Here is a 27,177-nt window from a genome sequence, read left to right on the forward strand (position 1 = left end):
TCACCTCACAATAACTTAACTATATTGCGGAATCACCAAGAATGAGACAAATAGCTTGTGATTACTTTTTATATCTTACTTATTGGAGATAAATCTCGAGCAAATCTTAAAGAAGATAATACTCAATACGATAGAACAAAGTAAGATTAGAACACGCAACTACAGAGAAAATAGTTGGGTCTGGCTTCAAAATCCCAATGAAGTCTTTAAGAAGTTAACCTATAATGGTTTTAGGAAAAACCTAGGTTAAAGGAGTATCGACTCTAGTCGCAACTACTATCACACAAGAGGTGTGGGGATTAGGTTTCCCAGTTGCTAGAGTTCTCTCTTATATAGTCTTCAAATCAGGGTTTGATAATTTTGGAACAAAGCAATCAATATTCACCGTTAGATGAAACCTGATTTAAGATTCAAGCTAATATCTTTCCACCATTAGATGGTCTTTAGCTTGTCACACACAAATGAAATATACCTTCATTTAGATATGGGTAACCATACCTAAATGTTGTTATTGAGTTGGCTCAATAACAGGTAACCGAAGTTAGCCATGTGAACACTTTTCTCTTAACCTTGTTCATAATGTAAAGTCTATATAGCTATACGACTTTTGTCTCAATAGGAGATAGAAAAGAATAGACTTATGAGTGATAGATGAGTTCAAGTCTCCACATACCTTTTGTTGATGAAGTTCCACAAGCTCCCCTTAGTAGTTCTTCGTCTTCAATCGATGAACGGTATGAAGTCTAAAGCTCAACTACACATTCTATCCTAATCTGAAACCAAGACTTATAGTTTTGACAACTAAACTTGACAAACAAGCTTGAGATAGCAATGCTTTCGAGTTCGACCGAGCAGTTCTCTAACAATATTAAGTTTATTAGAACAGATGGTTATGGAGAATTCATATGTAATGAGATTTAGTACTGTATTATATGATCGTAGTATTGCTCATCAATATACTTATGCAAATATAAGAGAGAAAAAAGAGTAACAGAATCTAATTACAAGATGACACTTTTGCTTTTATCTAATTTTTAATGACTCTTTTTGGGTTGTTGCCGTCAAAACTGTAAATTTATGTGATTGATAGAGTACATACAACCTCATTATCATTCTAACTCCCTATGAAAAGCTATATGGCGTTGCACCAAATTATAAAGACTTAAGAGTATTTGGATGTGCATGTTATCTTTGGTAGAAGCCTTATACTCAGTCCAAATTGGAGCCAAGAATCTAGCTACATATTCTTCTTGGCAAAGCATCTTCACGGAATGGATATAGGTTCTTTCAGTCATACTCTAAGAGGGTATATATTTCTAGGCATCTGATGAAGGTCATTTTCCATATCTAGCATTGTTATAGCACTGCTCGGTTGAACCCACTAGCGTTGGTATGTCAAGTTAGTTGTCAATTTTAGTTGCCAAAATGCATTCTTGATTTAGCATACTAAAGATAGTTTGGGTCTAAGAAGTTGAATCGAAGCTATCCTTAAAGGATGAAGATTGAAGATTGAAGGCTACAAGAAGACATCAACAAGTACTTCATCAACAAAGGTATGTGATTGATTTCATTTGGATTCTTGTTCAATTCTACCTTTCTAATCTATCGAGATAAATGCTCACTCTATAGAACAATTCCTATGACGGCAAATGTACATTTATGTATATATACTTGAGGTTATTTGATTCATGACTTTGGTGATAATAACCTTTATCCCTATAAAGGATCTCATGTTATAGTGAATGAGATTGCGAATCCAATGAGCTAAGAATCACTCAATTCCGAGTTATAACGACAAAGTTATGAGTGATTTAAGTTCATTAGTAGGAAACATTCCATGAGCTTTGGAGTGGTCCGCGAACTTGGGCCCAATACGTGACTAAAAGGGATTTTTGGTCAAGTTGGTGATGTTTCCTTATCTAGGCAAGTTAGCTATTGGTCCAAACACTTTTGATTACCATATTAAAGTGTTTGTGATTCCTGCCTAAGTTAAAATGTGATTTATTCACATAAATATAATTTCTGCTAAATAAGTTATTTATTTAATTATTTTGGCAAGAGTTTTAACTTAGGAAAGACTCCCATATTTAGGAGAGTCTTGTAAAAGGAAAATAGCTTTGCTTAGCTTCTAAGCTATTGTTCATTATAAATAATGAGTTCGCGAGTTTACACGTTTTTCATCCCTTTGGAAAATTGGCGTAAGCTCTGCAGGTTGTTTTCCACGTCTTCCGTTCTTCGTGAACGAGAGTGAGATAAAAGTCTTTGTATTAGGGATCACAAAGCCAAGTTGGATTTAATCTTCGTCATTGATCATACAACTTGTAATCTAGGTTTTTCACCTCTTGTCTATTCTAAGGTTTTCTCTTCTGATATAAAACCATTCAAGAGTTGTTGATCATAAACCCTAGGTTTTGATATATTTCAGTTTCCGATCGTATACGAACACTTGTTAGTCGAAATCGGAGACTAGAAAGAAAAACTTCTTTTGAGGCATCTCGTAAAAATCCTTGAGAAGTTTTAGACAAGATATCTCTAGATTTATTCTAGTGGTTCTTGTGGTAGATTTATTAGGGTTTTCTTAACTTGGAAATTGATCTTTGGAATCACCCAAGTTTACTTACGGAAATCAGGTTCACGGACTCATTGTGTGTACGCATATTGATTGTAAGTTAAAACCCTAATCTACAAGTTTGTTTTGATATTACTTTTACCTAGTAATTTTTTTTATCAAAATAAACACAAGATTTCCAAAACCTTGATTCACATCTAAAGGGAAATCAAACTGGTGTTTTGTGCAAAGAAAATATCAAATCGTATCGATCGTTGTGGTGTATCTTCTAACGAGAACTTTGGGTTCTGCTAGAAGATTTGTGTGAAGAGTTCCTAAAGAGAATCGGTATTCTGCTAGGAGTTCTACAAGTGCTGAAGAAGGTACTACGTCTAGTCCGAATAGGTAGTAGGAATTTGGTGTAACAACTTATTATCAGTGTGTGTTTATTCTAGACTAGGTCCCGGGGTTTTTCTGCATTTGCGGTTTCCTCGTTAACAAAATTCTGGTGTCTGTGTTATTTCTTTTCCGCATTATATTTTATTTATATAATAGAAATATCGCAGGTTGTACGTTAAGATCAATCAGTTCTTGTATCCGGACTTAGGGTTGTTGAGTGAATTGATTGACACTTGAACATTGGTCTTTGGTACCGTTCAAGTTAAACCTTTTATATTCAATCGGGCTCGCAAATCCCTATTTGCTGATTGCGGATTGAATCAAGACACTACACCAAATCTAGGTTTTCCTAACAGTCGATTTCCTAACAAATTTTATTTTAGTAACTCTAGTGATCCATTATAATTATACTAACCCTTATTAAGGGTTAGCAAAACAAGGAATAGTTACCATAATTAGGAATTAATTCGTATAAACTAAATAACTATTCAAAGTGTTAGATTATTAGTTATTCATATCTAACACACTTTATACTAAATAACTATTACAACTATTTCTACCCAAAATTGGATGATACTAAAATGAACCCCATGTTTATAACTCTTTATCATTTTTATAAGTAACACACTTTGGCATAGCTAACACAGTGATTAATTTTGGAATTTAGAAAATGCAAAATAGAGTTTTAAGCTTTTATAAATTTTTTGTTTGGAACCAAATAAATAGTGTTAGAACCGTGGAATAACCTAAACCCAGAACTAATGCTGCCGGAAAGAAAAATTTGAGTTCCATATTTCCTCACCCCTGTTGACGGAAATAAACCCAATTGGATTTCATTAAACGCTTAGAAAAATCAGTTAAGAAATACAACAAACCCCATATACTTGCTCAGACAAATTCAATTTTCAATCTCAATCTGCACGCAGTAGACTTCTTCCTCAAAATCAAAAGAGAAACTCGAACGAATTCGAAATAAGCTCGAATTAAAGAAAAACCCATCGTCATTCCTCTTTGTTTTCAATTTCTGAGGAGTTTGAAGATAAATAATAAGGATGAAGGTGACTTATTTCCCGTGAAATTTGTTCATTATCGTTGATAGTACGATTTCTCTTCTTTCAGATCTTCCATTAATTATTATAGTTCTTGAATTATGAACTTAGGGTTTAAACAATGCGGAATTTTTAAAATAAGGTTCAAATTGGGAGTTTCTGATTGTGATTATGATTTTATTAGTTTTTCTGCTTTGGTGTTTATGTTTTTATATTCCCCTGTGCAATTGCGAAATTGATCAATTAATTTTAAATCATGATAAGTTTTAATGGTTTATTCTTCCGTTAAAATGTAAAGCATGTTTTGTGTAAGTCTCTTGTTAAATGAAGGAAATGGTTTGGAAAGGTTGTACAGTCTCTATCCGAAGCTCATTAGATTTGTAAAATGAAATTGATTCTAAAATCAAAATTGAGTTGTGTTTCCGTAAGGGATTGTATTTCTAAGGCAAGATTTTTTTTTCTTTTTTTATTTATTGTGAATACGCATACTACTTAAGTTTCAGTATTTTCCTTAAGATGTATAGGTCCAGTGTAGTAGTGTGTTGCACCTTTGATTTCTTCAAACTGAATTTGTTCTGCACACCAAGAGTTACCCTGCTTTGAAGGGAATCAATGAACTTCTTCGCATCACAGAAGACATCAATGTCAACAAGATCCTGTAGGAGAATTCTGGTAAGTATCTTCAAAAGAAAATGTAAATGAGATTACTCTCTCTATATGCAAAACCTAAAGAATGATAAAAGCAAAATAAAACCTCCAGAAGTACCAAGTTCAGAAACCTTCTTTTTGCTAACTCAAATTCCAATTGCGCAAAATATTAACGATACAATTACATTGTGGCTATCCTTGTCTTCTTGGCAGCATTCTTGCTTCTTGTCACCATAAATTTCAAGAAAACTAGTCAATGGCCAGACACACTCAAATCAAGTCCATTTGTAGTTACTTTCCTTCTCGGCTTTGACTACAGTACACCCTTTATCAATCTTACTGCACATAGCCTCATAAGAAATAACCACAAAACTGAATCTGTTTTTCTCTCTTTTTACTAGCTATGCAAAAGAAGAGAATATTAAGTCAAACATCATAAAAAATCAAGAAAAAGAAGGAATCTAGAATTAGTAAAGGATCAAAATTATTTTGGTGAAATTATGATTGGTTCATTCTATAATACGATGCACATACAAAAGTAAATAGAAATGACAAAAGAATCTAAGCGAAATTAGTATTAGTTCATTTTATGCTCTCTGGAAATGTGTCGCTACAGAAGACTGTGGTGTTGACCTTTAATTTATGTAACCTCATCTAAGATAAGAACTGGAGTCTGGACTATGGAAATCATCAAACCAGAGCCTTGTAAAATAAAATAAAAATGAAAACATATAATAAAGAACGATCCAAAGGTGAATCTCCATGCTGATCCACATGTTGTTGCATTTGTGTTCAAATTGTACTAGGAATATAGTGACCATTTGCGTCTCGCGTTAGATAGAAGCCATACCTTTTCAACCAACCACGGAATGAAGTTTGCTTGTTTTTCTACCTCGTCCATTGTGACCTTCCTTACCAGTAGAATTTTAAATGGGTAAGCGGGTGTTGCATAACTCTCTACAAATAACATTCAAAAATCTTTTTTTTTTTACTTCCCACGAATAAATTTGAAGAAAAATATATAGCAGTAAATACATACCTCTAATAGACGTTGAAACCGGGAGGTTGAATCGAATGAGTACCCACCCACTTCTTTGTACAAATTATACGCTGGTTAGGGTCACGTTCTTATCTTTAAGATGCAACGGCTGCAACAAGTAAATTATAAACATAAAACATGTTAAGAAATTGAGATAGTTGGTGGTGATTATATACTAGCCTTGATCGGAGAAAAAACAACTCTATGATTTCACACTTTTCTGTGTGCGCCGAGAATACATTTTAAAGCTTGTGTTTGCAGGACCTATGGACAAATCTACCATGCTCAACTTGCTTATGCGCGTCACCACACTTAATTCAAAATACCAGTGCAACACACTACTACACTGGACCTATACATCTTAAGGAAAATACTGAAACTTAAGTAGTATGCGTATTCACAATAAATAAATAAAGAAAAAAAAAATCTTGCCTTAGAAACACAATCCCTTACGGAAACACAGCTCAATTTTGATTTTAGAATCAATTTCATTTTACAAATCTAATGAGCTTCGGATAGAGACTGTACAACCTTTCCAAACCATTTCCTTCATTTAACAAGAGACTTACACAAAACATGCTTTACATTTTAACGGAAGAATAAACCATTAAAACTTATCATGATTTAAAATTAATTGATCAATTTCGCAATTGCACAGGGGAATATAAAAACATAACCACCAAAGCAGAAAAAACTAATAAAATCATAATCACAATCAGAAACTCCCAATTTGAACCTTATTTTAAAAATTCCGCATTGTTTAAACCCTAAGTTCATAATTGAAGAACTATAATAATTAATGGAAGATCTGAAAGAAGAGAAATCATACCATCAACGATAACGAACAAATTTCAGGGGAAATAAGTCACCTTCATCCTTATTATTTCTCTTCAAACTCCTCGGAAATTGAAAACAAAGAGGAATGACGATGGGTTTTTCTTTAATTCGAGCTTAATTCGAATTCGTTCGAGTTTCTCTTTTGATTTTGAGGAAGAAGTCTACTGCGTGCAGAATAAGATTGAAAATTGAATTTGTCTGAGCAAGTATATGGGGTTTGTTGTATTTCTTAACTGATTTTTCGAAGCGTTTAATGAAATCCAATTGGGTTTAGTTCCGTCAACAGGGGTGAGGAAATATGGAACTCAAATTTTTCTTTCCGACAACATTAGTTCTGGGTTTAGGTTATTCCACGGTTCTAACACTATTTATGGTTCCAAACAAATTTTTTATAAAAGCTTAAAAATCTATTTTGCATTTTCTAATTTCCAAAATTAATCATTGTGTTAGCTATGTCAAAGTGTGTTACTTATAAAAATGATAAAGAGTTATAAACATGGGGTTCATTTTAGTATCATCCAATTTTGGGTAGAAATAGTTGTAATAGTTATTTAGTATAAAGTGTGTTAGATATGAATAACTAATAATCTCACACTTTGAATAGTTATTTAGTTTCTACGAATTAATTCCTAATTATGGTAACTATTCCTTGTTTTGCTAACCCTTTATAAGGGTTAGTATAATTATAATGGATCACTAGAGTTACTAAAATAAAATTTGTTAGGAAATCGACTGTTAGGAAAACCTAGATTTGGTGTAGTGAGAAACATGCCAGTTGATGAAGGAAACGATCTTTCTACACTCTCCAGAAGTACTCTTGCCGGAAAGTTAAAGATCTTTGATAATGAACACACAAGAAAAGAGGTGATTTCTCTTAAAGTTACAAACAATTCTGAATCCTCTAAGGATAAATCTGGCTCGCCAGATACTAAGGATGTTACTCCACGACAATTTAGAAAATTCTTGAGAGACAGGAAAAAGAGTTTTTCTAAAAGTGTAACATCTCCTAAGGATGATGCACAATGCTATAACTGTCGTGGTTTCGGGCACTTGTCTGCAGTATGTCCTAGCTGGAGTCGTATACAATCGGCATATGCAGCAGACTTGCCTACTCTTGATGATGGACCTGAATATTATAATCCTCAAGAGCTCATAGGAGAGGTTGCATTAGCTTCTGGAAAAATTCTTTCTGATACTGATTCTGATTCTGACGAAGAAGTGTTCCATGATGATCCAGTAGCTAATAATCTTCTTAAAGAAAGTCATCGGAAACTCTCGGAGGCTGAAAGAACCATTTTCAGTGAGAAAGTTAAATATGACAGACTTCGTAGTCGGAATAAAGACTTGCAAGACCAACTTGATTCTATTGGTGCAAAAGATCATCTCAACGAAATACGAAAGCTTAAAGAAGAAATTGCCGAAGGTCGAGATCGGGAAGTTACTCTTCAAGCAAAGCTAGATAACTTGGAGAATATTGAGATGAACTTTTTATTTGAATCGGAACGAGAACTTCTCAAAGTTCAATGTGAATCATCCAAGAATGATCTAGTTATTGCATTTGAGAAGGTCAAAAGTTTGGAAGAAGAAAACTTGAGCTTAAAAGAGAGTTTGTCTAGAAATAGCAGCTCAGATAAATTAACCTCAATATTGGGAGCATGTAGAATTCATCGTGATACACGAGGATTGGGCTATGAAGGAATAGACGCTCCTAGTATTTGCAAAGAGGTAAAATTTGTCAAAGCTAAATATTCTTCTCAACCAAAACCTTCCACGGTTCACAAAAGTAAAGTATCTCTACCAACTACGGATGGCGAAAAGAAGAAATCCTGCCAAACTCCAAAGCAATCACATACACATTCACGTAATACTAAACATAACTTTTTCCATTATACTAAACATTGTTTTTATTGTGGAAAACCAGGTCACTTGCAAAGGAATTGCAGATTTCTTAAACGAGATAAAACCAGATATGATTCTGTTAGAATGACAAGATCTGATGTTCCAAACTGGAGAAAAACTGAGTCTCATAATATCAGTTCTTTCAGTATTCCCCCAAATAAGTTTCACAATTATATTGGGGAGAAAAAGAAATACGTTGCTCCAAAAGCTACTCAGAAATGGGTACCAAAGAAGACCAATAAAGCAACGAGTTCTATTAAGAAGGATCTCCCAGACAAGAGTTTGACAAGGGATAACATCTTAAAAAGGTATGGAACATTTATTGAAAGTTTCAAGGAAGTTTTTAAATTTCTAGAGTCCATGCATGATTTTGTTTCGAATACCTGTAGTGAGCAAGATTTTTCTCACCTCAGCACAACCTGATTGTGTTGAAAGTGCATCCTCGCCAAGAAGCCCTAATAAATGCGGTGAGGATTGAAAAGAATTGGGGCGCACATATTAAGTTGGGAAATTTCTAAATATGTGGAACAATTTATTGTTTCGAGCTGAGTTTAACTCGCTTATATATATTCCTCGAAACATGTGTTGGTAAACTTTCGCTTCAGTCAAGTTTATCTTCACCTAGTGACGAAAGTCATGAAAAGTTTCAATTAATTTGAGAATTGCTCTGACGTGAAACGGTCTGTGAATAACGGCTATATAACGTCCTCTGAGAATGTCTCAATGATTGGAATGAGAGTTTAGATTACATAACCATGTATTCCTTAATCTGAAGTTTTCGAACTTTGTTGATTGAGAGAAACCATAGGAATTGGCGAACTCAGTCTGCGAACTGATGGAAGTTCTCGACCGAGAATTTCTGCTGGGGTTTTCCAACAACTCGTTTGCGTGTAAGTCCGCGAACTCAGTCCGCGAACCTAGTCCGCGAACTGGCGAAAGTCTCCTTGACGAGATTTTCTGCTGAGTTTGGAAAACTCCACCGGTTATCTTAAGTCCGCGAACTTGTTTGTGAGCTTAAGTGGTTATGATCTAAATATGTGCTCTGAATACGAAACTTAAATTACTAAGGAATGTTTTATCCAAACCGTGGATATAAAGTTCATGATCCGATTCATCGAATCGAATCATCTTTGTTTCAATTGTGTCTTGTGTATTTACATAAGATCTCATAGCAATTGAACAACTCTCTAACTAGTTCATTTGAGTCAATTGAACTAGTTATGGTGAAGAAGAATATGGTTTATATGGAAGTGATCATATGGCTAGATACCACATGTATGAGTCTTAATTACCTAACTTGATTTGTGATTGAAATTCCTAAATTTAACAGGTTAGAAGCAATTATCAAAGCCATGGATGTTGGTTTTTATTGTCAAAGAAATTTTTTCATACTCTTATGGTAACCATTCTTGGTGTAAATCCTTGTGGAAAAGTTTATTCTTCCTTCTAAGCATATCAAGTCTTGTTTATACAAGTTTGTATCTTAGAAAAGATGATCACAATACTTGATCTTCATGATCACATATTGTGTATTGTTACCATGAGATAGTTCTAAACTTTTTTTGTAACATGATCTCATGAGAGACTTTCAATGATTGGTCCTTAAATCATATCTCCTTGTGGGTTTTCTAAAATCCAATTTATAAATCCTTATCTCTGAAGTAAGGTCGCTCTTGTTGTTCTTTCTGGAATGACATCAAATGGGGGAGAGTTCTTTTGAACTTGTGCTTAATGGTAATATCTTGCGGGGTGTGCGGCTGTGGAATTTTATAGGGGTAATCTTGTATCTTAAAACTCCTTGATGAATGCATTTATCTTCGGCTTTATGATTGCATCTAAATTAAGTTGGTATGTATTTTTCTTTTAGTCTATGAAATGTCTCTTGTGGAAATTTCATTATGATCCCGTTCTTGTACCTTTGCCAATTTTATTGACAAAAAGGGGGAGAAATATTGTAGTTCACACTACAAATACATATGGTTTTCGGATCATTGTGTAAGGGGGAGTGGTTTTCATGATCGAGATGGAGTATTGACTAAGAGGGTGATACGTATCACCGTAGTATTATTGTCAAAGTTGTGATACAATGAAACTTTGATGTTGTGTAATAATACTATGATGGATCTTCAACAAGTACAAGATGAACACATGAAGAGTTGAAGAACCAAGGAAATCAAGATTTTCGTTTTTACTTTTAACAAGTACAAGCCATATGTAAAATGGTTTTGTCACTAAAATTGACAAAGGGGGAGATTGTTAGAGCACTTCTCGGTTGAACCCACTAGCGTTGGTATGTCAAGTTAGTTGTCAATTTTAGTTGCCAAAATGCATTCTTGATTTAGCATATTAAAGATAGTTTCGGACTAGTTTAGGTCTAAGAAGTTGAATCGAAGCTATCCTTAAAGGATGAAGATTGAAGATTAAAGGCTAAAAGTACTTCATCAACAAGGGTATGTGATTTATTTCATTTGGACTCTTGTTCAATTCTACCTTTCTAATCTATCGAGATAAATGCTCACTCTATGGAACAATTTCTATGACGGTAAATGTACATTTATGTATATATACTTGAGGTTATTTGATTCATGACTTTGGTGATAATAACCTTTATCCCTATAAAGGATCTCATATTATAGTGAATGATCTTTCGAATCCAATGAGCCAAGAATCACTCAATTCCGAGTTATAACGACAAAGTTATGAGTGATTTAAGTTCATTAGTAGGAAACATTTCATGGGCTTTGGAGTGGTCCGCGAACTTGGGCCCAATACGTGACTAAAAGGGATTTTTGGTCCTTATCTAGGCAAGTTAGCTATTGGTCCAAACACTTTTTATTACCAAATTAAAGTGTTTGTGATTCCTGCCTAAGTTAAAATGTGATTTATTTACATAAATATAGTTTTTGCTAAATAAGTTATTTATTTAATTATTTTGGCAAGAGTTTTAACTTAGGAAAGACTCCCATATTTAGGAGAGTCTTGTAAAAGGAAAATAGCTTTGCTTAGCTTCTAAGCTATTGTTCATCATAAATAATGAGTTCGTGAGTTTACACGTTTTTCATCCCTTTGGAAAATTGGCGTAAGCTCTGCAGGTTGTTTTCCATGTCTTCCGTTCTTCGTGAACGAGAGTGAGATAAAAGTCTTTGTATTAGGGATCACAAAGCCAAGTTGGATTTAATATTTGTGATTGATCATACAACTTGTAATCTAGGTTTTTCACCTCTTGTCTATTCTAAGGTTTTCTCTTCTGATATAAAACCATTCAAGAGTTGTTGATCATAAACCCTAGGTTTTGATAGATTTCAGTTTCCGATCATATACCAACACTTGTTAGTCGAAATCGGAGACTAGAAAGAAAAACTTCTTTTGAGGCATCTCGTAAAAATCCTTGAGAAGTTTTAAACAAGATATCTCTAGATTTATTCTAGTTGTTCTTGTGGTAGATTTATTAGGGTTTTCTTAACTTGGAAATTGATCTTTGAAATCACCCAAGTTTACTTACGGAAATCAGGTTCACGGACTCCTTGTGTGTACGCATACTGATTGTAAGTTAAAACCCTAATCTACAAGTTTTTTTTGATATTACTTTTACCTAGTAATTGTTTTTATCAAAATAAACACAAGATTTCCAAAACCTTGATTCACATCTAAAGGGAAATCAAACTGGTGTTTTGTGCAAAGAAAATATCAAATCGTATCGATCGTTGTGGTGTATCTTCTAAAGAGAACTTTGGGTTCTGCGAGAAGATTTGTGTAAAGAGTTCCTAAAGAGAATCGGTATTCTGCTAGGAGTTCTACAAGTGCTGAAGAAGGTATTACGTCTAGTCCGAATAGGTAGCAGGAATTTGGTGTAACAGCTTATTATCAGTGTGTGTTTATTCTGGACTAGGTCCCTGGTTTTTCTGCATTTGCGGTTTTCTCGTTAATAAAATCTGGTGTTTGTGTTATTTCTTTTCCGCATTATATTTTATTTATATAATAGAAATATCACAGGTTGTAAGTTAAGATCAACAAGTTCTTGTATCCGGCCTTAGGGTTGTTGAGTGAATTGATTGACACTTAAACATTTGTCTTTGGTACTGTTCAAGTTAAACCTCTTATATTCAATCGGGCACGCAAATCCCTATTTTCTAATTGCGGATTGAATCAAGAGATAGAGATATAAAACTCTTTGATATACTTTTGATAGATTGAGTCTAACTGTCTAGTTGATTCTCTTGAAAGTATATTGGAATCTGTCTATTCAGATTGCCAAACGAAATATTGGGTGGTGTTGTTAGACCCCCGCTTTTTCAAGCATGCATATTATTTGCAGTCTCAAAGATTAATTCAGAACAATCTCCTTTAAGTTTCTAAAGAATGCTTTCTAGCAGTTACTTACATAAACAATCTACTTTTGATAACACTGCTGCTTTTACCGTTGCAAATATGTTTGTTACTTTTATGGATTATTCTTCTACAATGCCTTTTCTAGTCACATCCAAAAATTTTCTAAATGACAATATCTTTGCATCAAAAACATCTCCATATTATCTTCCTACACAATTGGTACTAACTCATTCAATGCAAACAAGAGGTAAAAGTTGAATCTTTAAAATCCGTTGATGCTAAACTCTCAAAGCCTCCATATGTGAAGGAATTTAACATGAAATGTTATTATTCTTTAACTGAATTCACTCAAGAGACTCTAACTTTCCAATGACAGTGCCAAGATGGTCTTTAGGTTCTAGTAATGCAAATGAATCACTATAACTTTGTGATTCTTGCAACTCAACCGAAGACAAGCGCTATAAGGATTGTTACCTTTCCATCGAGAAATGAGTCTTACTGAATAATTTAGATTAGTACGATATTAAGGGTTTTTTATGAATTTAAAAAAATAATTAAAAAAAAAAAGAAAAGACAAGACAAGCTTATCTTGGTTTGTATATTCCAACTTGAAAGTAAACCATTAACGAAGAATTCAAGCTCGAAATCATGCTGGCTCAACATACTCTTCACATGAGATAGTTAAATTATCCATTTGGATTTTGATTCATGCAACAAATACAAATCCTAAATCTAATTAGTAAACCAATTGATTAGCTTAAGTGATGATGAATATATTGAATCATAACCTATTGACTGGATTACATTGACAGTTGATCCCAAGATTTTTTAAGCCTGCGTAAAAGTTAACTTTTTTCTTTCTTTTTTTGCTCAAGTATGTAAAAACAAATTTGAATTTCATTTTAACAAATACATTTTACGAATTGGTTCGACTATCAATATCATATTACTGTTAAATGTCACATATGTAATTGTACATGTTCGTTCCAGTCTTGCTTCGATGAAAAATGATGGAAATGGTCGGCCTTAGCGAGGGAAGCAAAAAGTATTTAAATCATAGTACAATGCTCTTTGTAATGTGATAGGTATGTATTACTGTACGTGAAGAACTATCCGTGTAAGACTAAGAGAATGCTTCTGTAAAATCAAATTTTTAGACTTGTTTATAAGCTTTATCTGATTTGTTAACAGGTTGAGTAATCTTGTACATACTGACCTCGTAAGGATTGGAAGTTACGTGGTAATGTTGTAGTGGAGATTGTGGACAATGTTATAAAATCGTACCCATATTGGCAACGGAGACTTGACAGTTACAAACTCACTACTCTTTTACTTTTTTAACCACTTTTCATAGTAGGTGTATTGTTACACCGTATGCGCAAGACTGCAATACCCTAATGAGTATCCCTCGTGTGTGACATTTTTGACGTCTCATATAATATTAGTCGAGTTAAAAACTACTATTGCTAAGTCGGATGCGACTTACTTAGTCACTCAATTGACTTGTGACTTACCATGTCTGGCTAGACATGATTGATAAGTCTAATAAGGCTAGTGAGACTCATAAATAAACTAGAAAAAATATTTACTTAGCTCCCAAATAAAATATTTGATAAGTTCAGATAAGCAATAAGTATTGATGCTTCTTTGTAAATAGGTGATCCCAAATGTTGGCATTGATTAAGTTGAGTATTGCACTTCTGTAACAGCATCGCTCGATCAAACTCACAAGTTTTTTTTATCTCAAGTTTTGCATACATGTTGATTTGGATATGGTTCTGTATATTTTTTGCAAAATCAAAAAGGATACTAATTGTTAAGGAGCCCTTGTACCTTTGTATACTAATTGTCGAGGTATCCTTGAACTTTTGCTAAATCTCTCAAAAACACTTCTAAGACACCTTTATTCACAAAATCTTATTGGGCTCGTAGATTATTGTTTCGTCTTGAGTGTTCTTGAACACCATTGTATTGCTTGAACGTTCGCGATCTTATATGGTCATGGTGAACCATCTATTGTGCACGGTTCCGTAACCAACCAGATCATGATTGCATATTCTTCTTTGTGATTCTTAGCAAACTTCTCACATGCTTACATGATTTCCTAACTTGGAATTTCATTTAATTAAAGAAGCTATTTAGCTTGAATAAACCACCCTAAACCTTGTTAAGCTACATAATTAGAGGACTCTTGCAACTGGTTGTGATGTGGAATTTGTCGTAGTCCTAAGAGAAAGTCTTATTTTAAACTTCATGTCTTTCCAGTATATGCCATCCCTCCTAAACTTACAAAACTAATTATTGGAGATGGAGAACCATTAAGTGCGGGATGATTCTCATGCTCTCCCTTGCAAGAGGTTTCGATCAACCTTATAGTTACTAGTAGTATTTAGAGGCCACTAACTAATCATTCTACTATCTATGGAGATGACAAAACCGACTTGGATTTTTATTTGACAAATAAAGCTAAGACTTTCTCCAATAGTTGAGATGATATTATATTACCTCTTACTTACATGAATGAGGTTATTTAAAAGAAAAAATATCTAAAATGAGAGGTGGGTTTTAATGAATTGGAAGGCTGTATTTAGTAGAAGGCTATTATTGGGGCGTCACACTCCAATAGAGGGGATTCACTTGGATTCTTAATGTACAAAAAAGTGTTTATGGGATATCCTAACACATATACAAAATGTCTAGATTATCCTTTAACTAAAATAAAAGCTTAGAAACCGTAGAAGTGCTTTTACGTCCATGTGTGGATTAATTCCAACCGTAGAATTTTATTTGCATGTAGTTTTACGTCCAGGTTTGGATTAGTTCCAACCGTAGAAGCTCATTTTACGTCCACGTTTCTTTTAATTCCAACCGTAGAATCCGATTTTACGTCCAGTTTTCTTTTAATTCCAACTGTAGAAGTGATTTTACGTCCAGGTTTGAATTATTTCCAACCGTAGAAGTGATTTTACGTCCAGGTTTGGATTAATTCCAACCGTAGAATTTTATTTCCATGTAGTTTTACGTCCAGGTTTGAATTAGTTCCAACCATAGAAGCTCATTTTACGTCCAGGTTTCTTTTAATTCCAACCGTAGAATCCGATTTTACGTCCAGTTTTCTTTTAATTCCAACCGTAGAAGTGATTTTACGTCCAGGTTTGGATTATTTCCAATCCTAGAAGTGATTTTACGTCCAGGTTTGGATTATTTCCAACCGTAGAAATTTATTTTACGACCAGTTTTTCTTCCCACAAAAACTTTGTCCCAGAATTCACCAAGTATACAACAAAATTCATTAATTTAATTTTTATCTAATTAAATTAAATTAAAATTAACTAAATAAGTGTTGTTTAGTCATTACAAAATTATTTTAGATAAGAAATTTTTGATATTACTTATGGGTGACCCGTTTTTGTCCTATTAAATGACGCCCCTCTAATGAAATGTGACACCCCAATAATATCCCTCGTTCATTTAGTAACTGCCATTGCAAACGAAAGAAAGAAATGTACTCCAACGTCTTACGAAAAATAAAATAAATGTGCTGACTAAATTTACGTCACTGAAGAAAAGATTAGATACTTAACGATCTCTCAATTCTCAAGACAAAGAAAAGCTTTTATTTTATCAGAAACTCAATTTGATCATCAACTGAAATCCAAATCCAAATGGGGATTCCTAGATTTGTGCCCTGGTTTAACAAAAAGATCACAGATCCTCTTCTTCTAATACTCCGAAGGTGTTGATTTAATTTTTATGAATGAATCAGTTTAATTTTAGAAACTTTGATTCATTTCTGTTGGTTCTTATTCTAACTTTCCATTTCTGTTTATATTGTAACTTACAGATTGTTTTTGATTCTTTGTTATTGTATAGAGGAGCTGAACCAAACCAACTGGCATTATCTGTGGCACTTGGACTTACCCTAGGAGTATTCCCAATCTTTGGTTTGTAGCTTTACAACACTTCTAATCTCTGTTTTTCCTTTTTTACCCCCTTAAATTGTAGTAATGATACTAATTCTAATATGGGTTTAATTCAACTGTCCATGAAGATCAATTTGATGTGAATGTCAATTTTCCTAGGGTTTGATTTGATTGAATAAGGGGAACTTTTTGATTTTTTTTTGAAGCAGGGAACTTTTTGATGTTCTACAGTTATGTGTGTGGTTTGTAAGCTTTATTTAGCTGGTCATAATTTGGTGCTTCAGAACCTCAATATTTGTTAATTGTTTGAGTCTGATGTTTGGTATTAACAGGGGTAACTGTATTCCTCTGTGGCCTGGCTATTGCATTACTTGGATCTCGTTGCCATGCGCCTAGTGTTATGCTTGCAAATTTCATTTCTGCCCCGATAGAATTGAGGTAAATTTATGCTTGCTCTTCTCTAGGATCGCCTTTTTTCTGTAGTCATTAGGCTTGACGTGCTCCTTATCCACTTGAACACTGCAAGAACGAACTTGATCTATCTATACATCACGTTACTGATCAAAACTAAGATCTTATATAGCTAATCTCACAGTGATATTATAATTGTATTTAAGTTGTTCCAAGTTTTGTTTTTCCTCGGCGACTTTAGGCCTAAACTGCTTACCAATGTTGTGAGTGGGGCCTTTTGATTTCAATGTATTCACAACATATCGTGCCATTCTTAAAACTATGTTGGCTTTGATATCGAGGTTATTAGCAGGTCCACTGGTTTCACTACATGACTTTGTGATAAGAAATCTTCGAAAAATTCCGGCCGGCTAACCAGTTGTTTATTGTTGCATTTTAATGCATGGTTTATCTTTTTATCGTAGGATTATCATTATGTTTTATTTCTTTCCAGCTTGGTGGTTCCTTTTCTTCGTCTAGGTGAAGTCATAACTGGAGGTTCTCATTTCCCCTTAACCACTGATGCACTAAAGAAGGTGTTGACAGGCAAAGCCTCTCACGAAGTCCTACTTAGTATTCTCCACGCGGTATATCTCTCACTCGCTCTCTCTTTCTCTATTTTCTAATATCTCATACTGAAGAGTACCATTATCATATGGCAGTTACTAGGGTGGCTTGTGACGTCTCCTTTCATCTTGGCTGTACTCTATGTGATACTTCTGCCATGTTCTAAGTTCCTAGTTCACAAGTTTGCTCCACTTCCTTCAAGCCCAAAGAAGCCATTAAGCCCCTTCACAGATGTCAGGCTCAAGGTAAGGGATGTCTAATAATCATCCCACTTTAAATCAAATATTACATTGTCCTTTTGCACAAGTGTGGAAAGTTTCTCCCTCAGATTCTATATCAACCCACTGTACAAAATTCATCTCGTCTCACACTATCTGAGAGTATGTATAATAACATCCAAGTATTTTAAGTTCAGAGCTTTGCTTGTCTGTTGTAACCTCTTTCCTTCCTGAAAAGGATGTTAGTTTTTCACTTCTTGTTACCTTAACTGTCATTGGGTTTTAATTTTATAGCCGATGAGAGCACCTGATACATTCCCATTTTGTAGCTTGGGATAGAAATTGTGCTATCAAACTTTGGCTGCTATATCTTCTGTTCACCATTCTGGGGCTAAAATGTATCTTTTCCCAAATGTGGCCTGAAATAATACCATGATTTTCAGGGATTAAGCATCCACTCGGTCCTTACTGTAGAGGAAAAGTAACATAAGATTGAGTATATAATTATTTACAGTTTGAATTTTTTTTACCAGAAGATGGGTGCTGGCTGGATGAATGTGAATCTCAAAATGTAAAGTAAAAGAGTCTGCAGCTAGAGTCTAAGTTCATTTATTAGGTCACGGTTCCCTCGGAAAAGAAATATATATAGGTCCTCTCAGAAAAGTACTACTAGCATTCAGAAACTCGGGAACTTTTGGAATCAAACACTGGCATGTTGTAGATCACTGTACAGGAGTTAAAGGCAGGTGCAGATCTTGACCATGCGGCTGAGTATTCTAAAGCTCCACCGCATTTCTCGAGTCCAAGTACTATTTTTCAAATTCCACTTCAAATCCCTTCTAGCTGTAACCAGTAACTGCTGAATTTCCTTGGCCTGAAGGGTTTGCTTTGAAGAGCTGCTGAGAAAATCTGTACCTTGAGCAACTAGACTCCTTTACTTTACATTTGCCGTAGAAGTGGGTTTATCCTCCAGCTCCGGCCCGTTAATCTTAAAAATTCTACGAATCCTGTTTGAACTCTGAAGGGAAACTTATGTTTAGACAATTTATACATCGTAAACGTTAGGATTCATGCGACTTGCCACTTTAATCTGATCAAAAAAAAAAAAAAGACTTGCCACTTTAAACGTGGTTGACTGGTTTCCATTTCCACTGAAGATTTTGGAATGACTTGCGTGACGAATCCACTTTTACCGTAACGGGTTCCACATCTAATCGAAGCGGGTATCTGACGCCTTCAGTGCGTGCATGCTTGCACAAATGAGCGGAGTCGCAGAAAGAGGATTAGAAGGTCTCCAACCATCGTTGACAGACATACGGATTATTATGTTCTCCTTTGGTGCGTTGGGCTACTGGGTTTCCTTTTTTATCACCAAGACCAAGGTGGTTGGCAACTCGCTTACAAGTTAACACGTCTATTTTCGTAAACCCCACTGGCCACTGTCTTAATCACCAGACATTTGATTTTCCATTTCTGGCGTGTGTTTCCATTTGAATATGACCAACAGTCCATCCTTATCACTCTACTGGATTGACTAAAGTCGTATTGTATTCTCAAGATTTTGACTTTATTCACATTTCATCTGAAGTTCATCAAAATTTGAACTTTTTCCATTTTTGTGGTGAAAACTAAAAGCATACAGTACAACATATTCTGTAAGTATCACCACAATTTTTAACCTTTTGCATATTTGTGGTAAAATCTAAAAACCTACAATCTGTAATTATGGCATCCCAGATCTAGTAAAAGAAAATGATAACAGTTTCAAAAAAAATTTAGGTTAGATTAGAATATCTTCCTTACAAGTTACACTTACATATCTTTTTCCTCCTCATTTTGGCATTATTATCATCTGATAATATATACTCTCATCTAGTTTTTATAATCTCTGATGCATTTCAGGTGCCATTAGGAGAAGAATTAGTATTATCTAAGATTTCTGATCTTTTAATTCAAAATTCATTGTATTAAGTTGAGTTCCATTTTGATTGGTTTTTATGGGAATTAGTGTGTGATTGTAATGTCTCACAGTACAGCTTCATTATCAGAAGCACCTAGTTGTTGTTCAACAGCTTCATCTGAACTTAAACTATACCAAACTTTTATATTTTCAATACCAATTTTCTTTACATTTCTTCTTTTACTTTTGTTTTATTTGTTTTATCTTCGCCGTAGAAGAGTTGATTGGTCTTCGCTTCGGATGAGAGCGATAACCTATAATCTCAATGGTTCAGATTCAGTCCCAAGAGTAAGTAAAATGATTGATTTTTTTTTTTTTGAGGGTGGGGGGTGGGGGGGATTTATTTGATGTATTTTCTAAGGTTTTACTTGAATGTGGGTTTTAGGTGTCTGAATCTGGTTTAAACAAGGAATTTAGAGAAATGCTTCCGATTATTATATTCAATGAGAGCTTCTCAGTCAGGGATACACAGTAAGTACTCTATTTCAATGTTGCTTAATTTAGTGGTTAGATATTGCAATATGCACCCATGGTAATGTTATACATTCAGGAGTAAGTCTTAGATCATCATATGCTGCTCGATCTATTATCAAAATTTTGTGGTGGTTTATCACATTGGTTAATCATTTGATACTCTCTGCTTGAGCTTACTCTTGAATCAAACATTCTTTTAATAACGATGCGGAGTTGGTAAATTTTGTTCTTCTTAGATTGTTGCAAAAGGTAGGGATGCTTGTAAAAAAAAAACTGGATTGCAGCTAGTACTTAGTTCAGTATGTACTCTGAAAATTATAAGTTGAACAAGTCAGTTAGTTTATACGTAGGTTCTCATCCAGTTTTGTAAATCTGAATATGATGAGTTACAATACAGTAATGCATTCCCAAGCTGATTGTTTTTTTTTTGTTGTTGATGGAAAGGTCAATCACCAAGCTGATATGTTTGTTATAGAAGTTCCGGCGAAATGATAAATTATCCGACTGTTTTGGTTTAACATTTGGACGCCTATTATTACTTTTTTTTTCCTTCTTATTTGTCGGGTTGCTAATGAGTTAAAAGTCGTACAAAGTCCGCAATGTGTAGCAAAGATATTCATTTTATTGGCGCATTTAATCTGTTTGATCAGTTATTACTTATCACCTCCCTCTGCAATTGCTCCTTCTCCTCTGTGTCTGTTTATCCTTTCTTGGTTAAAGCTCCGTTAATTTACTTATTCTAACAATAAGCATACTTTGGTGCAAAAACATAACAGAAAGTAGTGGAGGTAAAAATGTAAATTAAGGTGGACTTTGTGCTTGTTCCCTCTTTATATATGCTCCTTAGAATTACATCGGATGAGTTCAGAATCCTTTCGTGTTCCATACAAATCCAAGTCAATGAGATATTCTCATATCTCAGAAGATGGAGTCAAATGCTCATTTTTGGTATTTGTTTTAGCTAAATCTTAGAAACATATTGAGTTTGCCCCACCTTGACCTAATTGAGACCACGTACTGTAGTTTTGGCTTGTAACTGGCCTTGCATGGAGTCAAATCTCATTTTATCATGAAGATATAGAATTTCTGCTCTCCCCGAAAAACCCTACTTCAAGTAAGTGAACAAGGGGTAATAGTAGCTTTCTGTCTTTGTAAGGTTGGGAAATTATAATAATTCTATTAGCATAGTTTAATGTTGAACTCTCTGTCGAAGGTAATCATCTTGAAATGTGAAAGCAACTTCCACTTGTGAATTTGTTAGGTGAAACTGCAGAATGTCAAGAATCTTATTATGAGCAAGTTTGATCATCTGCACACACATCCTTAATCTAGTAAACAAGCAGCCCAGTGTGACGGATAAAGTGTTCGCAAAATCATATGCTATGAGATAAAACAAAGTTTTGACTCCAAGTCTCTTTTACACTTTTTGCTTATTTTATCTGCTACTAAAACAGAATTTACGTTTGCAGATGTTCAGTATGCCTAGCAGACTATCAGGCTGACGACAAACTTCAACAGATGCCCTCATGCGCACACACATTTCACATGGAATGCATCGATCACTGGCTTTCAACACACACTACTTGTCCTCTCTGTCGACTCTCTCTAGCCCCAGTGAACAAAACGGAATCTGACCTAACCGAAAATCAATTGGATGCCCCAGCTACTGAAGCATTCCCAGACAGTGGTTCAGAAATTGGACGACTTCGTCGTGGAGAACCTGAAACTGCTGATAGAGCAGAAGAGGAAAGAACTAGTTGTGTTGCTTCTTCTGGTGGAAGGAGGGAACAAGATGAAGAGTGTGGAGTAATTGGAGAAACTTCATTTACTGTAGATGGTACTGAAACTCATTCAACTAGTATTGAAAGTGGCACAGTAAGAGATCATCCATAGTTTTTAATGCTATGCAATTGCTGTAAACTCATGTATGTATCATCAATGTATGTATGATTGCAGGCATGATAAGAATTTACTGCAAACGGTCTGGTGATATCCATGTCTAGGATAGAACCAGTGCAATGGGTGAATCTGAGGGTTGTGGTCAAACACGAGTTCAAATTTACCCTACTTATTTTATTATAAATATACAACTATCTGCACTCACAGCCACCTCACTCCCAACATTCCCATCTCCATATATAGCACCATTACAAAGAAAATTGAATCGAAAAGTTGAACCATTGTCTTTTTCATTTTTGACACATTGTCAATTTTTGTAATGGAATTTTTTTTCAAGGATGACCATCTTTTGTTAAGCATTAACGGTCACAGTTACAACGGTGTATTCTGAAAAACTATGAACATTGATGTTTATATAATAGCACAACACAACATAAGTTTACATCAAAACAAAGAAAAATAAATAATGGCAAGTTCCAAGCACCTCTCTATCAAAACCTTCACTTGCAGACATAAGGGTGTTCCAATAAACTTCAGCTTTACCATCCTTCGTTTGGAAAAACTGTATGGTAGAACAACATTAGATTAACATTTGTTGGACATCATCGAGATGTGGTTTCCATGTCATGTTTCCAAGGATTCCTCCGGTAATAGAACCCTAAAAACAGCATAGTGATGATTCAAGCTTTTCTCTCCTTGTAGTCTGTAAACACTGCCTAGTGCACCACAGTTAGGGTTCGGAAAAGCATAAAATATTCGCCGAATTCTTTGATGAACAAGTGCCATTGCACACCTTCAAATAGAAAATGCATGGACAAACAGATGGTTATTATCTAATAGTAGTTGTGACATGATATCCTTCCGAAGTTACAAATGCCAATTTGGTTACAAGTACTAATTTCAAGTTAGCAGAGAAAGGTGCTTGGAACTTACATCGTACAGGGCTCCCAAGCGACAAAAATGTCACAACCAGTGCACAAGTAAGGCCTTTCACCCCTTTCAGAATGAGAATCACCATTAGAGCAAGCTTTCAGAACCTTGACATCCTGAAAATGGCATGATTCAACAACAAAAGCTTAAAGAGATTAAAACCAATAATTGTAGGATCCATCGGGAAGATCCTACGAACTCTGCCATGAAATTATCGTCGTGGTCAGTCGCTGAGCCATACAAGCAAATAAAAATACACTCACTTTTGTCAAATCAAATTTCTGTCTTTTGGCTGGTGAGCTATTGGGAGAAGAGATTGTGTGATCCACTTGATTGATAGATTGATCTTCAGGATCCACCGGCCCAGGAAATAGGCGCCTATCCCTAGAGGAAGCATGTTCAATGGCAACAAGAGCTGCATGCTGCAGAGGATGCCAGGAATATGTGTTTCCAGCAATAGAGTTTTGCTCAGTCCAATTCCAAGGATATAGACAAGAAACGCCAGTATATGATTCTTTATTTTCAGCAACTGCAAAACTGGAGATGGAAAACAGAGTCTCCTTGATTGCTACAGCATCTGCATCGGATTGATGGGAAGTAGCAAAACCCTTTTGTTCAACGGAACCACATTCGAAGCTGGTATTACTCACTGTGGATGTACTTGGCTGACATGTTTGATCATTGCCCCTAACAATCACCTGCCTAGTTGAAGGATCTACTATAACTGCTGCATTGACTACCTGCCCTACAGAAGCAACAAATTCATTGATACGCGAACACACTAATGTAGTCATCAAACATAATTATGACTCTGGCTGGCATGAAAACATTGACAACTTCTCATGGATCAAGAAGAAGGCGGTGAATAGGTTTTACTAATCTCCATCGTAGTAGAAGGCTTCATTAGTTACAAGAAAATTATCATTGTTTCTATAACTTTAACTATATACAAGACAGTTACAATTAGAAAAAACGAAGTAAGAACAAATGACGGCCTATGAAAAACACTAACCTTGAAAACTGAATTGAGAAACCTGTGTTTCGTAAATAGTGTAAAGCATTAATTACCAATTAAGGATGAATTATTTTATGTTATCACAATTGAAACATTAATCATTATTGAAACATCACAGTATGCAAAAGAAAACCCCATCATAAAAAAACAAAACACCAGATTTGATAGGAAAACAAGTGGCGAACATGACATAATGCTAAATAATGACACTTATTGAATTGAATCAATTAATATAAAGGCCATTACCTCATCGGTGCAATGGCCCACTTTCGCTAGTTCAAGAGCCATCTTCATGAAGTGGAATATTGATTCTGAATCCTCCTCATTAAATCCTGTAATGCCCTCAATATTGCTGTGGTTGGAATGCGAAAGCACAGAACAAATCAGAATGAACTTATTTTCTGTATACTTTTGAATGAAACGGATCTACGATAGCATTGAAATCCACCACCACTTGTGAAAAGAAATGGCATACGTTAGGGTGTTATAGGTTTCGAGATTGAAAGTGTATAACAAGAGTTGATGAGTACACCTGAAGAATGCGTGTCGAATAAATCGTAAAAAATGATCACAAGTTTCACTTACTAGGTTGGCGGATGATAAGATGTTGGCCAAAGTCTGCATTGTTCTCTCCATTCTTCTTTTGATATCGCGGCATACCTATGGACCTAGCAACAGAAATAATGACTAAGAAAGCATTCTGTTGCATAGACAAAAGCTCAAAACAAACTAAAACATAAAAGTTTGAGAAACTGAAAACTTCAGATTTGATATTCAAGGAAATATACAGATTTAACCCAAAATAATGAAATCACATTCATAATTAAGAGAGAGAACAGCGAATTACCTTTGTAATATATGGATTCAACTGGTGGGCATTTATCAACTCAAGTACATCATCAGGTATACTCTCCAACTCATTCCTATTCTCACCAACAAGACATAAAATCAGTATTAACTGAAAATCCCCTGTCAAACAACCCAATGTTATCGCTAATTAAATATCATTAACACCAAAAGAATAACACAAAAACGAATAAACATACAGATTTAACATAAGTTCATATACAAACCTCCTTCCGCGGATTTCTTCTTCCACACCCTCTTAATATGTCGATAAATCTCCATTGGTGCAACTTTATTTAACTTCCTGACAACAACAAAAAAAGACAATCAAAATTTCATTCAGACAATTAAACAAACACATTTTATACAAAAAAGAAAAAAAAGAAGTTCCGCAAAAAATTACAAAACAAAACAAAATACTCCTACATTACAACCTTACAAGAGTATCGGTAAGCTTTGGCTCTATAACTGAAGCAAAGACGTCGATCGTGGGTTGTTCATCAAGTTTAAACGGAATCTTGTCTGGGATGTGAAGGATTTCCCACTTCTTCATCGCAATATTTTGGAACTACGAAGTCGTACTCTGTAGTTTAAAAAATCATTTTACTGCACAGGTGCCTGAGTATATTTTTCGGGTGTATCTTAGTATCTAGTAATACCAATGGTAGCCCTCTATCCTTAATGCGACTCCCATGGTATTTGCCTATAAAGTGACGATTTTGTCCTTTTTGCACAACTTGGATGACTTGTTCTTCTTTTTCTCCACATGACTAGAACGCACATAATAACTTATGAAGCACACATACTTCAAAATAGGTGACGTATCCGTATCCGACGCCATATCAGTATCAGATATTTGTGGATATGTACAGTAGCACCTCTATATAAGAATATTCTAGGGACTACAAAAAATTATTTTTATATAGAGATTATTCTTATATGGAGGTTTACCTTCGAAAGACCAAAAAAATTGTTATACACGTACCTAAAAAAAATACATACATAAACAGAGGAAACACCAAAATATAGTACAAATGTTGTTTAGTTTACAAATATGGATATATGAAGTTTGGTATGCACCACAGTCCACATAAAACTCGAACCAGGACATGGGAAATGTGCAAAACAAAGTATCAAATTCACTTAGAAGTAAAAGGATCTTGCAAAATGGTTACAAGAATCTCTTCATATTAAAATGTGATGTATGACAAGACCTACAATATTTATATTTTAATGTCAATTATTCTTATATGGAGGTAAGTTCCTTAAGACAGGACCGGAAAAAAAATATGACTTATTCCAATATGGAGTTTATTCTTAAATATAACTGGCCCAAGTCGGGACCAGAAATTTTTATTCTTATATGGAGGTTATTCCTATCTGGAGTATTCTTATATAGAGGTTCTACTGTATAAGATATAAAGGGTAAGCGATATTCTTAATTACGAAAAGGGTAAGGGATATTTTGGGATGCCTCTTAAATACTTCCTATAATATATAAGATATATTGCTAAACAAATTCAGTATATTTTATATACAAAATTCAACAAATAGTTGTACTTATCAAAGTTACATGATAGGGAAGCTTTGGATCCAAAGACATGGTGGATTTTTTATGGTGCTTCGGCCCCCCGTGCCACAAAACTTAGCTTCAAGGCTTTTTGGGAGCCATGTTCCTCATCTTGTTCAAAAATAAATTGGGGCACATATTATTTTATCCATTCAACGAAGTGAAACAAGATTGAACCCCAACGTGCTGAGGATTATGTGTTTGTTCATAGTAATTTTCATAGTAATCTTCTTCTCATTTCAAGAAAAGGTGAAAATTATACGAAAGGAGAAAGTAAAATATGAGACATTAGTGGGGATGTATTTGATCCACTATACGGGGTAAGAGAATTCACTTGACGAGCCAGAACTAGAATCGGTGCTCTATGGTGAAGACTATATTGATGAGTGATGGGTGAGCGAGGTGTTAGATACTAGTTTTTATCCAGAAGGAAAAATATAATTTTATATGATTTTTTCAGTAAAGTGAATTGTTATTAAATTAAATATTTTTAATAAATATGTGTATCCCACCGTATCACGTATCCCCATTTTTAAATATTGACGAATTCCTGTATCAGTATTCCTCTATATGTATC

The 27,177-nt window shown here is 34.6% G+C and overlaps 3 protein-coding genes across 5 annotated transcripts; 2 read left to right on the top strand and 1 right to left on the bottom strand.

Moving 5' to 3' along the window:
* The first annotated feature begins 16,250 nt into the window (after positions 1–16,250).
* LOC113332724 lies at positions 16,251–18,273 on the top strand. Its single transcript, XM_026579233.1, has 5 exons — positions 16,251–16,484; positions 16,622–16,692; positions 17,004–17,109; positions 17,576–17,708; positions 17,784–18,273. Exons 1-5 carry the CDS (start codon positions 16,414–16,416, stop codon positions 17,946–17,948), a joined length of 546 nt encoding a protein of 181 aa, XP_026435018.1. The 5' UTR covers positions 16,251–16,413; the 3' UTR covers positions 17,949–18,273.
* A 1,226-nt stretch (positions 18,274–19,499) lies between these two features.
* On the top strand, positions 19,500–22,461 carry LOC113333372 (RING-H2 finger protein ATL7-like). 2 transcript variants are annotated; one of them, XM_026579883.1, is made up of 4 exons: positions 19,500–19,561; positions 20,082–20,154; positions 20,252–20,337; positions 21,810–22,461. In XM_026579883.1, the coding sequence occupies exons 2-4, from the start codon at positions 20,107–20,109 to the stop codon at positions 22,231–22,233; spliced, it is 558 nt and encodes a 185-aa protein (XP_026435668.1). In that variant the 5' UTR covers positions 19,500–19,561; positions 20,082–20,106; the 3' UTR covers positions 22,234–22,461. The 2 variants fall into 2 exon arrangements, with proteins under 2 accessions (XP_026435668.1, XP_026435667.1); XM_026579882.1 differs by lacking the exon at positions 19,500–19,561 and having other exon boundaries at positions 19,592–20,154.
* A 131-nt stretch (positions 22,462–22,592) lies between these two features.
* Positions 22,593–25,649, bottom strand: LOC113333371 (tRNA-specific adenosine deaminase TAD3-like). 2 transcript variants are annotated; one of them, XM_026579880.1, is made up of 8 exons: positions 25,465–25,649; positions 25,258–25,334; positions 25,032–25,153; positions 24,770–24,852; positions 24,431–24,536; positions 23,433–23,909; positions 23,173–23,285; positions 22,593–23,032 (listed from the first exon to the last, which is right to left on the bottom strand). In XM_026579880.1, exons 1-8 carry the CDS (start codon positions 25,581–25,583, stop codon positions 22,864–22,866), a joined length of 1,266 nt encoding a protein of 421 aa, XP_026435665.1. In that variant the 5' UTR covers positions 25,584–25,649; the 3' UTR covers positions 22,593–22,863. The 2 variants fall into 2 exon arrangements, with proteins under 2 accessions (XP_026435665.1, XP_026435666.1); XM_026579881.1 differs by having other exon boundaries at positions 25,470–25,596.
* Positions 25,650–27,177: the final 1,528 nt, after the last annotated feature.

Source organism: Papaver somniferum, unplaced genomic scaffold, assembly GCF_003573695.1.
Source record: "Papaver somniferum cultivar HN1 unplaced genomic scaffold, ASM357369v1 unplaced-scaffold_132, whole genome shotgun sequence".
NCBI classification, from domain to species: Eukaryota; Viridiplantae; Streptophyta; class Magnoliopsida; order Ranunculales; family Papaveraceae; genus Papaver; species Papaver somniferum.

Excerpts from the sequence above, each read along its gene's own strand:
- LOC113332724 (XM_026579233.1), top strand. The coding sequence starts at position 16,414 with ATGGGGATTCCTAGATTTGTGCCCTGGTTTAACAAAAAGATCACAGAT. Across the intron at positions 16,485-16,621 it reads CTTCTTCTAATACTCCGAAG|AGGAGCTGAACCAAACCAAC; the intron begins GTGTTGATTTAA and ends GTTATTGTATAG. Across the intron at positions 16,693-17,003 it reads AGGAGTATTCCCAATCTTTG|GGGTAACTGTATTCCTCTGT; the intron begins GTTTGTAGCTTT and ends TGGTATTAACAG.
- LOC113333372 (XM_026579882.1), top strand. The coding sequence starts at position 19,927 with ATGTCTCACAGTACAGCTTCATTATCAGAAGCACCTAGTTGTTGTTCA. Across the intron at positions 20,155-20,251 it reads GTTCAGATTCAGTCCCAAGA|GTGTCTGAATCTGGTTTAAA; the intron begins GTAAGTAAAATG and ends TGTGGGTTTTAG. Across the intron at positions 20,338-21,809 it reads TTCTCAGTCAGGGATACACA|ATGTTCAGTATGCCTAGCAG; the intron begins GTAAGTACTCTA and ends TTACGTTTGCAG.
- LOC113333371 (XM_026579880.1), bottom strand. The coding sequence starts at position 25,583 with ATGAAGAAGTGGGAAATCCTTCACATCCCAGACAAGATTCCGTTTAAA. Across the intron at positions 24,853-25,031 it reads TGAATCCATATATTACAAAG|GTCCATAGGTATGCCGCGAT; the intron begins GTAATTCGCTGT and ends TTCTGTTGCTAG. Across the intron at positions 24,537-24,769 it reads TCTTATCATCCGCCAACCTA|CAATATTGAGGGCATTACAG; the intron begins GTAAGTGAAACT and ends TTCCAACCACAG.